This window comes from Gasterosteus aculeatus, chromosome X, assembly GCF_964276395.1.
Source record: "Gasterosteus aculeatus chromosome X, fGasAcu3.hap1.1, whole genome shotgun sequence".
NCBI lineage: Eukaryota > Metazoa > Chordata > Actinopteri > Perciformes > Gasterosteidae > Gasterosteus > Gasterosteus aculeatus.
Window position 1 is genome coordinate 17,662,136 of NC_135698.1, and position 13,537 is coordinate 17,675,672.

At 44.5% G+C, this 13,537-nt stretch overlaps 2 protein-coding genes across 2 annotated transcripts; one reads left to right on the forward strand and one right to left on the reverse strand.

Annotated features, from left to right (window-relative positions):
- Nucleotides 1-1,433: 1,433 nt before the first annotated feature.
- Nucleotides 1,434-8,278, forward strand: abhd2b (abhydrolase domain containing 2, acylglycerol lipase b). The gene is made up of 11 exons (XM_040162157.2): nucleotides 1,434-1,563; nucleotides 1,954-2,021; nucleotides 2,623-2,853; nucleotides 3,245-3,420; nucleotides 3,745-3,912; nucleotides 4,069-4,252; nucleotides 4,435-4,527; nucleotides 4,647-4,748; nucleotides 4,843-4,912; nucleotides 5,262-5,346; nucleotides 6,500-8,278. Exons 2-11 carry the CDS (start codon nucleotides 1,996-1,998, stop codon nucleotides 6,787-6,789), a joined length of 1,425 nt encoding a protein of 474 aa, XP_040018091.2. The 5' UTR covers nucleotides 1,434-1,563; nucleotides 1,954-1,995; the 3' UTR covers nucleotides 6,790-8,278.
- Nucleotides 8,279-8,679: 401 nt separating this feature from the next.
- On the reverse strand, nucleotides 8,680-12,464 carry rlbp1b (retinaldehyde binding protein 1b). Its single transcript, XM_040162161.2, has 8 exons — nucleotides 12,343-12,464; nucleotides 11,724-11,767; nucleotides 11,068-11,196; nucleotides 10,491-10,695; nucleotides 10,141-10,319; nucleotides 9,820-9,978; nucleotides 9,516-9,626; nucleotides 8,680-9,424 (listed from the first exon to the last, which is right to left on the reverse strand). The coding sequence occupies exons 2-8, from the start codon at nucleotides 11,733-11,735 to the stop codon at nucleotides 9,296-9,298; spliced, it is 924 nt and encodes a 307-aa protein (XP_040018095.1). The 5' UTR covers nucleotides 11,736-11,767; nucleotides 12,343-12,464; the 3' UTR covers nucleotides 8,680-9,295.
- Nucleotides 12,465-13,537: the final 1,073 nt, after the last annotated feature.

A 13,537-nucleotide genomic window follows, 5' to 3' on the forward strand; every position in this document is an offset into this window, starting at 1 on the left:
CACTTCTGTCTCCTGAACAGAAACAAGATCAAGTCCTCTTTCACTTCTGCTTTGCACATCTGGAAGCACATAGAAGATTCACATTTATAGACAATATCACAGAGAAAATCCACGGAGGGAGTTTTTGTCCCTGTGACGTTACTTCTTTGGAGGAAAAACCAAAGTCACAGTTGAGCTGAGCCCTCGGTTTCTGACGTTGACTGTTCACACAGCTGTGTGCAGCTGTTCTGTGTTTCCAGAGTCCAGACAACATGAACCAAAGTGTGGGCTCCTTGGTTTATTGTGGACATGTTATACTTTATAGTGAAGGTTATACTGGATAGATTCAATGATAAAAACACAATAAAATATACATTTTCTTTAGGTTTTTCATTTAGTGTGTTTAAATATGAAAAAGCGTCAATATTACCTAAAATAAACATTGAGTTGCTGTGGCTTCATTCATTTGAAATACAAATGGTTTTATTTGTTAAATGACATGTAATGAAAATATAGAAATATTAGAGTAAAATATGCACTTTTACAAACCTACAGCAACACAAACCACTCACACACGCCACCATGCGTGTGATTCCAAACACATTCTCAAAATAATTGAATTAATCAAATTGTGGTTTAAATTTTGATGCGTAATGGGTTTGTAAAGGTTATTACTTACAATGTCCTATTTTTTCTTAAATACAATTTCACAATATTATTTAAAAAAACGTTATAATACAACCTATAATACCTTTCAGAATGATCCCACACTAAAAGAACGATTTCAAAAGCGTGTCCCATTAGTGGACGGCGCCCTCTAGTGGTTCAGTCTCTTATTGAAAGAGTGTCTCATCCGCTTGGAACTGAAGTGACATTAATTACGGCTCTCAGTCCCATTTTGTTTTATGTCCGGTTATAAATAAGCAGAACCATATTGTAGTTGTATACGCCACATATTCTGTATTTCTGATATACCTCCGTGTAATGATTGAGTATTTGGTAATACGTTTATTTAATTTCAACACACCGCAAACCACTGTAATATCTGTAATATATTGACTATTAGCTTGTGAGATTATATCAGGGCATTGTATCTCTGCCAGTTATGTGCGTAACATTTGCGTGCCGTTGTGAAATGTCAGCTTACAATGGTGGCATACATGAACCTGCCATTTAAACCACAGCATGTTGTTACTGTAAATTAGACGGTAACTTTTTGTGTAATAGGAAGTGAACTAACCCCGCTGCCTGTCATGCTGCCTTCACTTACTGCCGGATTTCAAGTGTAACAATCGACGAGTGCGGAAGCCCAAAAAGCCAGAAGTCGGTGTCTGAATAAATACACACGGTATTATAAATTAATTGTAACGGAAATTAACAAACACAAATCATGTAGAGAACACTCTAACATATGTTTGTTTTAAGTTGGCTACCGTCATGTTTAAATCTCGGAGCTTTATAAGAGGCATTGAACGCGTCATGAGGTTCCTGCTGGTCAGTCACTCCTCTGCTGTAAACAGACGGTGAGCTCAACTCCAGTTGGATCCGACCAGAACCTGAGCGAACTACCCGAAAAAAGCGATGGTGAGACCAGAAATGCTCCGCGTGTACTTTAAAAACGGTTTCACGTACTTTACGTGTAGTTCCGCGTAGTGTTTGTGTTTGTGTTTGCTGAAGCTTCCAGCGTCACTTCGGCACTTCTGGGTCAGTTTTAACGCTACCTGAGGGACAAAACGCATTCTTCAACAGCCACAGCTGGCCGTTTGTTCCACCATATTCTACACTATTCAACTTTATTGGAAGTTCCAGTTTACTCGTTCATGCGTTATTAATAATTTAAATGTGTCACATTCTCGAATGACATTCTGGTTTCGTTTGTTTTTGTTTGTTTTGTTTGATTTCCTCCCAGAGGGCCTGAAACCACCACCTTTTTTTTTTACAAAAAAGAAGAAGTTTTAACTGTTTGTTTTTCAGCACTGAGCCAGCATCGTCAGAGAAAAACGGAGGGACCGAGCAATGTATTTCCATCAAAGTCAGACAAGGTGGGGGCAAACTTCTCAAAGCAATAGAGGGCATCACTAGCTAATTAAAACCTCCATGGTAGTTGTCCAGAATAATGGATTAATCCCTTTCCAATGCTCAATCTTGATATCAATGCTCTGGAATTTAAGCACCCAATACTCAGTAGTTGGAAAGTAATAAAGTTAAATAATTAAATCACTAATTAAGTGCAATTTTGAATTACCTTTACTTGAAGTATCAGTTAGGAAGTTGAATTGATGGATATATTTCATTATGTTGTACTTTCACAACATTTGAAAGTATGACCTTTACACAAAACAGATTTTCTTATTGCTGGTTTTGCGGAATTATAGGATCAGGCCCTCTTTCCATACTCTTCAAATGCATTATATTTGGTACCACTACTTATTCGGGCATGCCTTTTTGTATGCCTTTGTATGCAGCATCAGAGATTAGGCTCTGCAAACAGACTCCAGAACATCATGACAAAGTAAAACTTTCTTAAAGATACTTCAATATCTTACATGAGGGCTAGAGAGCAACTAAAGCACACATGCTGAGGAATATATACATATAGTCCTAGTCCAAGTTAACTGCCTCCCTAACATGCTGTGCGTGCAGGTCCTCTCCTGTGGCGCCAATGTCCGCCCTCGAAGACGGGGACATGGGCACCTTCGGCCCGGAGCTGCCGGCCATGTTCGACGGCGTGAAGCTGGCGGCGGTGGCCACCGTCCTCTACGTCATCGTCCGCTGTCTGAACCTGAACAGCACCACGGCGCCGCCGGAGGTCGTCCAACAGGTCACGGCGCTCAGCCGATACCTCTTCAAGTCCTGCCCGTTGCTGACCAAAGAGTGAGTGCTGATTGTCACGTGGTCCCGACTTCAAGGACGCGCCATGCACCTCAAACTAGAACGTCAGGTGACCTGTTTTGGGTCTTGATCACATGCAATGTGATATTGTTTGGATATTGTCTCATTATTTGGACATTTGGACAAATCATTGTACTTGGTCAGCAAGTAAGAGATCGGGCAGTTCTCTCTAGAGCCAGCGTTTGGTTTGTCCGTTGTGGGCTCCTGTAGAAACATGCAACGAGATCTTATATCATTTTAAAGTGATGCTGAAAATGAGCAACCTGGACTGCCGGCTCCTGTTGATCTGTCTGCCGCCTCCTTTAACCGGAGCGGTATTTACGTGTGCGATTAACATCTTGAAGTCAACAGCTGTGATCACGTGTCTCCTCAGATACATTCCTCCCTTGCTGTGGGGCAAGAGTGGACACATCCAGACGGCCCTGTATGGCAAGATGGGGCGTGTCAACAGTCCCACCCTCCACGGGTTCCGCAAGTTCCTCACGATGCCGGACGGGGCCACAGCGACCTTTGACCTCTTTGAGGCTCTCGGTGATCACAGCACAGGAGGTGAGTGGCAGATGCTGGTCTATGCGGTGGAGCACCAACGCAGCCGGCTTTGGATCTTCTCTAAGATTTCATCAATTTCAACTCTATCGCCGGTCATTTTGTTTCCATGTATTTTTACGTGCGTGTTCTGATGGCACCGATGTCATACGGTAACGTCTGCAAAGGCTGGACGACCACTAATGAATCCGCAGAGAGCAAATACCATGCGCTCCAACCGGGGATTAAATCAGCGGACGCACGCCGTCCCCTTCTACGCCCACACATGACTCCACTTTGTATGTTTGTGTTCCCTCCTGTTTGTCCATGTGTGTGTGTGTGTGTCAGATGATGTTACCATGGTAATCTGTCCTGGGATCGGTAACCATAGCGAGCAGAACTACATTCGTACCTTCGTGGATTACTGCCAGCGGCACGGTTACCGCTGCGCCGTCCTCAACCACCTGGGAGCCCCGCCCAACGTGGAGCTCACCTCGCCGCGCATGTTCACCTACGGTAACCACGGAAACGCCACACAGTAGATCATTAAGGAGGGGCTGAGGCATCACGGGGAAGATCCCTTCATTGTGTGCCTGGTGTGGCCTCTTTAGGGACTTTGGACGTTTAGAGCTAGTGCTGCTTGCTGATATTGAAGTGTCTCCTCTCCCTCAGGTTGTACGTGGGAGTACGCCGCCATGGTGGGCCACATCAAACAGGCCTTTCCTCAGACCCTGCTGGTGGTGGTGGGCTTCAGCCTGGGGGGAAACATCGCCTGCAAGTTCCTGGGCGAGAGCCCCTCCAACCAGGACCGAGTGCTCTGCTGTGTCACCGTCTGCCAGGGTTACAGCGCCCTCAGGTAGGCGGACGGAAGGATAAACACAGCCCGGCCTAGATATCAATCAGGGTGCATAGATTGGGAAACTGGGGAGGTGCACATGTGTCACAACTAATCAATATACATTTTACGATAACAAAGGAGCCGGTTGGTTGGTTGTCCTACCTTAATGTGCAAATACGTACGTATGCGTTTGTTTGCAGAGCCCAGGAAACATTCCTCCAGTGGGATCAGTGCAGGAGGCTCTACAACTTTGTGCTGGCGGACCGAATGAAGAAGCTCATCCTGTCACACAGGTGCAGAAACACATTCAAAGCACCTGACATCGTTGGTCGGGGGGCACCACACAAAAGTGTTTTTTTTAGCTCGGCTTTGTCTAAATACTGAACGCTTTTGTTATTGTCTTGTTCCACAGGAGCAGTTTACTCGGCCTGAAAAGCAGCAACATCGGGGACGTTGAACTAAGCAAATTGTACGCAGCCACGTCTCTGATGCAGATCGACGACAGCATCATGAGGTGGGGGGGCGGGATGGATATGAGGCTTTTATTATGCTAAATAAAGCTTTGACCATAGTAATAATAATACGTTATCACATGATTTGCCCTGCAGGAAATTCCACGGCCACAGTTCCTTGAAAGAGTACTACGAGAAGGAGAGCTGCTTGAACTACATCCACAAAGTGAGTACATGTAGTATTCCTACTGTAGTACAGCGTTGACCTGTGTGACCTGTGTTCTCAGAGGTGACGGGAATAGTTTGACACTTTGCGCAAACTGCGGAGTTAAAAAACTGAGGCCAATTAGCTTAGCTTAGCATAGAATCTAAGAGTTCAGCGTTTAAAAAATGAATACATGAATCACACTGAATGTCGTTCATTTGACCTTCACACAAAACTATCTTTACAGTTGGAGGTAACGTTGTGTTTACAGATTATACTGCTACAGAGGTCACCTGCACTGCATCTACTACCGCTTCTAATACTTTTACTGGTACTACTGCTTGTGTAACCGAAGTGCTTCTGTCTCCAGGTGTCCGTTCCTCTGTTCCTGGTGAACTCCTCAGACGACCCCCTCATTCATCAGTCTCTACTGGAGATCCCACGCGCACTCGCCGGTTCGTCTTCACCTCTCGCTGTGAAACCCATCAATGCACTGGTGTCGTTGGCTTGGTGTGGTTGTGATGCAGTGCTGTTGGAAATGACTGTAGATAATAATATACTGACTAAAAGTACCTCCTACAGCCCCACTTCAAACCCCGCTGAACAATCATGTTTGAGCAGCTTTAAAAACGGCCCTGGTAAACCAAATGGGTCGCACGTAAATGTAACATGAAACAATCCAGTTCAAAAAATCTCCTCTACACGCATAAGTATGCGGCAAAGTCCAAGAGAATGACTGCAGAGGGCAAACATTGTCTTCCTGTGGTTGAGTAAAAAAGCCCCAGAGTCTTAAGTGTTGATGAAGTCTCTGCTCAACAACACGCCCGGTGAATGTGCCGGCCCTGACTGTCTTGTTGAATTTTTCAGGGCCATGTGATACGGCTGGGCTGTTGGATTATATATAGCTCTGTGCGTGCGTGCGTGCATGTGTGTGTGTGTGTGTGTGTGTGTGTGTGTGGCCCTGTCTTTCCTCAGGTCACATGCACTGGCCCCTATGTGTTTAAATCAGTGTGAGTAATGACCCAAACCCTGACAAGTGAAATTCTAGACTCGTCTTCAATTTCAAGGGAATCGGAACATGTGACCAGTTTTTTTCTTTTCTTTTTTTTTTTTTTTTACTTTAGACTCTTACTTTCTGTGTAGACGTCGCACACACTCAAAACCCACTGAAAATAAGGATCCGGCTGCAGGATTTCTGCTCCCACCCCCTGTTGGACATGTGTGTGTGTCCCATGAGAGAGTGTGTAGGTGTGTGTAGAGGGACAGAACGCAAAGGGACGATGGCATATGTATGTGTGTGTTTTGGAAAAGGAGGTCCTTTGATTAAAGGCACTCCTTTTCGTACTGTATGAGACTCTGAGAGAAAGGAACCCATATTCACAAGTCAAGGGTGAAGGCGCTTGACTTGAAAAAAATGAAGTGCAAAAAGCTAATTGAATGCCTCCTGAACCCCAAATATATTTGCAGCTGGCTTTTAGTGTTTTGAAGTTCCTTTATTGGAAGTTCCTTCATTTGATGAATCTGCCGGCACCATACGGGGTGTGAGCCATACCTCACATAGACACTGCTGATTTCTAACGTTTATCTCACCGCTCCCTCTGTTTGCAGAAAAAATGCCCAACGTGATGTTCGTACTGACGCAGCACGGAGGTCACCTGGGCTTCTTCGAGGGGGCCATGCTGCTCCCCCAGCCCCTCACCTGGATGGACAAGGCCATCGTGGAGTACGCCGACGCCCTGTGCCGCTGGGAGAAGAACCGGCCGGCCTGCCGGAGGAGCGGCCGCCGGGACGCCGGCTCCTGCCTGCAGAGAACCGGGGTGACAGTCAGCGAGCAGAAGAGAGCGAACGTGACCTCTGACCTGCATGCAGTAAGGGGAGAGAAGTCCGTTTTTCTATAGAAACAAGTATGGAAAATGTCCTCGATCCCCATACAAGTGAACGTCACCTCACGCACAAACAACCCGACGAGAACGGCTCAAATCTAATGAACTGTAATATTAACTCTGTGAAGGACACATTGTGAAGCCTTACACCTTTAACCATAATATACTTTAAAATATACTGCTCACTTATATTTCGAAGCATATTATCACCTATTTAAAAAGTCTGTCGGGATTCATCTTAAAAAGTTCACCACCAGAAGTGCCTGAATATTAATATGAACCTTGTGCTTCTCTTGAGTCATTGAGCTACCTAGTAAGGAGCATAGGACGTGATTCATGGTTTACACTGTGTACAGTCAAACTGGAAATCCAATTAATATTGATGTAATATGATCTTGTATGTTTTCTTTAAGAGAAGTTTGACTTTTTATTGCAGGAAAAGCGTGTTAAATGACACTGGTTTCTATTGTTGAGGCCTGACTGGATTTGATTTGATTGTTTTTTTGGGGGGGGGTTTTGTCTTTGCTATTCCCTCGTGAGCAGTGGACCAACAGCAGTCATTGTACCTGTTGACCTTCTCAAAACGACCACGGTCAGGACGGAGTTGGGTCAAACTGTTTACAACAAAAAGCAGAGAAGAGAGATAAAACGGGACTCAACAAGTAGGCGTACTGTATCAGACTCGATTTATGCACTTGCCAAGTGAATGGACCAAAGCACTCTTCACTTTTCAATTAACTAGTATCTCAACGTTGTACTTTTTTAAAATGATTTTGACCACATGTGACTCCTTAAAACAGGCGCATGGCTTTGGCTCAAACACAATGGAAGTCTTGTATTAGACTCACCTCTCATATTAACGTTGAACAAGGGCTAATTAATGCGTTTCACGTTTCGTAAGTTGTTTTTCGGGGGTGAGCAGGGTTTGTTTTTAAGCTGCTTATTCCTGCATACCGGATGGGTGGAAAAACAAACCAACTTAAATATAGGGAAGAGAGGAGAAAAGACACGTGACGACTATCGCACAAAACGCACCACTATTGCGTCTTATGGTACGGGATATTCTTATCAGAGCTGTACTGATAAAGAGCTGGAATTGTTAGGAAATCGGATTAAGAAATCTGGTTTATTCCAGACCTTTGGTGGGAATGTTTGATGTATTAGTCAGCTTCCTGTGAGTCACAGCCTGTGTCCTGTAACAACACAAACTCACTCAACCCGCGTTCCTGGAAGTTTTATTGCGCAACATGTCAACCATCGGATTTAATACAGGATTGGTTGTGTCCTTCCTGGAAGCTGAAAAGAACGTGCACCACGGGTTGTGTGCGTTGGGTCCAGACTGAAACGGACCGTTTTTCTTGCACTTTAATGGCTTCACAGTTTTTTCTTTATTAGCATTTGGGTGTTACATTTATGATCTTAATGTGTTTTATTCTCATGTGTTGCAAAGTCATGGCTGATTAGTCATATTTGATCTCATTTATGAATAAATATTTTTCACAAAGATTTGTTTCTTGGTCTGTTTATTTTATTCTACCAGCCCTAGAATCAGTCAGTCAACACGTTGGTCCAGACAGAAATATCTTAACAACTTTAGACTAAAAACCTGCATAACTGATTTTATGGGCATCCTGATTCAAGCATGTGATTCAACGAGCCAATTTGATTTGTCTCCTCTCTTTGTGCCGCTTTCTGCGGCGGAGGATTTAAAGAGACTGGCACTGAAACGGAGAGGAGAGGTTCCCTCCGAGGAAGATGATCAGGAACCATTTCTCTTTAAACTTAAACTAAAGGTGGTAAACATTTCTACAGCTAGCAAGCCACCCTTAAGTTTAGTACTAATTAGTGTTTACACACTAAACTAAGATTGCTAATAACATTGCAAATTGATTCAAAGACCACAGCTTATATTTATATACAGTTTATTGCACATTTGACTTTTTTTGGTGCCAGGTGGCACAACGATATTCATATTGAAGAACAATCTAAAAACACACGAGACAGGCAGTTGTTGGAACATCGGCCTTGTACTTTTAAGGAGAGACGGGGGTCACTGCCAGTGTTGAAACCAGCTGTGCGGTTGAACTACGGTCCAAACTAAGCACAAACTAAGCAGGCGAGGGATAGAAAACGTAATGTTTCTTAACATTATCACTCGTGAATTGACATTTAAAGACTTTAACGTGTGTGTGTGTGTGTGTGTGTGTGTGTGTGTGTGACCGGTCTAATTGTCCAACTGGTGCGTTAGCATTCGTTGCCCATTGACTACACATCACATAGTTTGACAATAACTAGGATAATGATTATGAAAATGAACCCTTCGAAGCTTTGAAAACTAGAAAAACTACCGGTGTGTCCAGCCCCATGAAGAGAAGAGATGAATGAACGTCGGCCTGCACTTTGTTCGACCCTCGTGGACACAACATGCACTCGAGACTTTCATTCAGAGCTTTTGGGGCTTTTGGATCTCCACAGTCTGTGGGGTTTGTAATATGCAATAACCCTTCAGGGCGGGTGCGTTTCAGTCGAACAGCTTGGCCGACGTGGCCTTGCCGTCGTACTTTGAGCCTTTTCCATCGAACTCGGAGGGAAGGATGTCGGCGTCAAACTCCTTGTAGTAGTTCTCCAGCTCGTCTCCGTGGACGAACACCTGCAGCGAGGACAATTGCGAGAAAAAAATTGTAAGAATGTCTCAGTGGACCATTTGACAAAACGTGTGTGTTTGTGTGTGTGTGACTCACTCTCTCCAGCAGCTTGCCCTTCATGAGCGGTTTGACCACATTGTATGTGGTGGTGAAGTACCAGGGCTGGTGGATGAAGTGCACAGCTTTGAAACGAGCAGGGAATGAATCCTGGAAGAACAAGCGGTGATTTAATAAACACCCACGAGGGGAGAGACAGTCGACCACACGCAGCTCCACCCGCCGTCGAGGTAAAAGTCTTTCTACTTCATTTTAGAAAAAAACAATAACGTTCCAAAACGCTCTCTTCTCAACGTGGCTTTTTATTCGCAGCTTTCATCTCCTGAACGCGTGCCCTTCCCACCTGCAACATGTCAACCATCTTCTTGAGCTCCGTGGGTTTGATTCCCGACGCCTGCTGCATGGTGAAGCCCTTGAAGTTCTCGATGATGCAGAAGCCGTTGATCTGAGTCTCCTCGTTCTCCAGCAGCTTCTCCAGGATCACGCAGTACGCACGCAGGATCTGAACGCACACACACATCAATTTATGTATTTTGATCCTTTAATATTCACGGTACTACGTAAAGAAATGAAAAAAGAGCCCTGGTGCGGGATCACGCAGGTGTTTTTATTTTTAATTTTATTTGTTTGGTTGTTTCTTTACTTTGTTCATTAGAATTCGTACCTCGTCAAATGTGATCTCCTCGTAGTCCCAGTTCTCGATGTTGAAGAGCAGAACCACGCGGCCGTACTTGTCTCTGCTGGGCAGGATGCCGGGGTATCCGGCCTCGATGGTGCTGCGGACGGCCTCGGGGGTCAGATTCTCAAAGAGCTCGGGGTACTCCTTCCTGAAGCGCACATAGCCTGGGGGGGGGGGTTTGATTTATTAGTGTACACATGTAAATCCATCATTATGTTATAATATGTTTTTATGTCTGAAGCATTACTCCCCTACATACATTAAACACCACAACTCATATTACTCATACACGTTTATCATTGCCATTTTCGGCATTCGACCTGTTCCTGACGTACCCTTCATCAGTTCGAAGGCTCTGGGCACGTCGTACTTCCTGGCGCGGATGAAGCGGACCAGCAGGCCGTCGGGTTTCTCCCCAAACGTGTCCAGCACCCCTTTGGCCAGATCGTCACCGCCATCTGCCTTCTCCTTGATTATTCCTCTCAGCTCCTTCACAGCCGACACCTTCTTCTCATCCGTCTCGTTCAGCTCGTCCTTGGCCTGCAGGCGGAACCAGACCAGCCGACTTTGCTTATAGACAGTTTAGTGACACCACCATCAAAACAGGTTGGTCTATTATTCTCTGAACTCGTGTTTGAATCACGAGGGAAGCTCGTAAACGTCACCTAGCTGCCTCCTGATGATAAACATTCTGAACAGCTTAACTTATGTACAGTCCTGGTCCTGTAGTTTAAAGTAGCAGTGTGTGTGATATAGCGCCATCTACAGGTGAGGTTGGAGATCGCAACCAGCCGAATGCCCCGCCGCCCGCCCCTCCCTTTCTAGTAGAGGGAAACTACGATAATTGAAAACAGTTCTGAATATAATATCGCATTTGTGTCAATATCCCCTTAACGGTGAGACGCTGTGTACCTTCTGCTTGGTGTGGTCCGGTAGGCTGGCGCACGGTCCGAACACCGGGCCGTGGTCCTTGACGGTGAGGCGCTCCAGCTTGGACCGGAGGGCCTGCTCCTCCTCCGACACCATGCGGTAAGTTCCACTCTGAAAGCACAGCGCCGGCGTGATAAAATCTATGAACGTAGGAGGAGTTTGACTATGTATGTGTGTGTGTGGGGGGGGGGGGGATATTCTACTAACCTGTCAAATCCTAAACAAATGTGTAACTGATTCAACCGACAAACACGCAGATGGAAAAAAGGCAAACGAGTCTTTGAGCAGCAGTGCAGTTTGCATTTTGATCATATCACCTATTGATTATTCACACTAGGTGTGCATTGAATGTCTCTTTTGTGTTGCTTTGGATGTCTGATATGATTGTATGAACACACCAGTGTTGCAGCAGCAATAATCAATAGGCCTGTGTTTCATTAATCTGCCCCACAACCCACGAGTCCAGTAAAGCCTGTAAATACGCCGTAAGGACCAAAAGTAGAGATTAGCTGCTAATGCTACTTTTGTCTTGAGAGAGCTGCGGTTGAGTAAAAGGTGATTGGTGAACAATCACAGGCCTTTAGAACCTCTAGAGCTCAGAAATACATGTAAAGTTTTAATATCGACTCAACACTTACAACCACAGCCATCTCTTCTGTTCTTTAGATCAGCGTCTCACCGTCTGGAGGGAAAATAAAAGGGCAGTAAATAAGAAAAGGAAACAAACAATGGACGCACTGTATTCCACTTTAATCCCCCTTCCACCCGCTCTGCGTTTTAAACTCTGCATAGTATCCTGCTTTTCTAATACCAATGAATTAATCTATTGAATTATCTTTTCTCAAGTAAAAATAAAGAATACAACTTGGCTCTTTCTAAGATCTGCAGCAGAACATGTAAAATGTTTGTGGATTTTAGAATGTGAAGCTCTTAAGATACTAAACACACTGAACTTGCACTTTATATAACACAACTAATACTAACCATCAGATGGATTCATGAGGGAAGTATAGTAACTAAGAGCAGGAATGCAGCTCTAAACCTCGTCACACTTGGTCACATGATGCAACTGCTGACTCTTTATTATATTTAAATCCCAAATACCTCAAGTGCAATTCAAACGCAGCCCCATATCCCCATTTACACACTTGAAACCGCTTTGGAAAGGAAGCCCGAGTCGCCGCAGAGACGGGGAGCTGTACGCCGTCTGAGGAGCAGAAGAGAGGCGAAGCAGCAGATGGAGCAGAGGACTCTTACCTGAGGCAGATGTGAAGAGTCCCGGGACGTCGGTGGTGTGGAGCCGCTGCAACGGGACCTCTAATTTGTAGCGTCGGGATTAGTGACGTCACACCAGATTACATCCCACTTTTTTTATTTTTCAATCAGCACTAAAGGGCCGGAGGGGCGGGAGGAAGTGATGGCGAGGGAGAGGCCGGCCAATGATGGAGGGGCTCCCCGCGATGAAGAGGCGCATGAGGTCATCCGTGAGTAGGTAAGAGGTGGTGTAAGATGGAGGAGGGATTTGATGGAATTCCAAGGAGACTTGAGTGTAAAGTGACCATTGTGAGAGCTGATTTCCAGTTTAATTTCTACAACGTGATCGCTGCAGTGGGAGGAGGAGGCCTGCGTCACATGTTCAGAGATGTGATGTTGTTTTGGGAGCTCTGGCTCTAATATTTCTCAATGGAACGAGCGGGCGGGAGGAATTACTTTTCCAATTAGTCTTTGATTTATTCTAATTTATTTTTAACTCTGCATGCAAAGGACTGGGATCAATAATGAGATTGATTGAAAATTACAACTGAAGAGTAAGAAAGATATTTTCAAAACAAACATATACAAACAATAAAGGAAATATTAACCGTATAAGAAATACAAATATATTATATATGCACACTACATATTAAGCAATAGTATCTATTTGGCAAATACTGTATGCATCACATTATTAACACGGTTTTAAACCGGTTTTATATTTCGTACTCACATTCAGAAATCAGAAATCACATGAGATCTTTGCTCTAAAACTATAGATCCATCATCCCGATTGAAGAGGAAAAGCTTCAAAATCTACTTTAAATATGTTTTCATAATCACATTTACACACACACCCACAGCCAAGCCACAAGGATTTTAGATTTCGACGTGGCAGATTCACATCAGTAAACATGGACCCTAAACGATGCACAATTCACTGCGATCAGATTAGTTGTCGTACCCGATGAGAGTAATGCAAAGCTTTATATAATGTGTTCAGTTCTGTGAGCACTTCATCTAATCGGACACCCGAAAAATCTCCAGATTAATCTCAAGTAATTGAGGTGTGAGTGAGTGAAAACAAATCAACTAAGAGCCCCCATGCAGCAAACACAGCAGGGGGGCGTAGTCGTGGTAATTTCGGTATTTTGCTGTCGAGTGAAATCATTCCGTCAAAACCTCTTTGACATCAGTG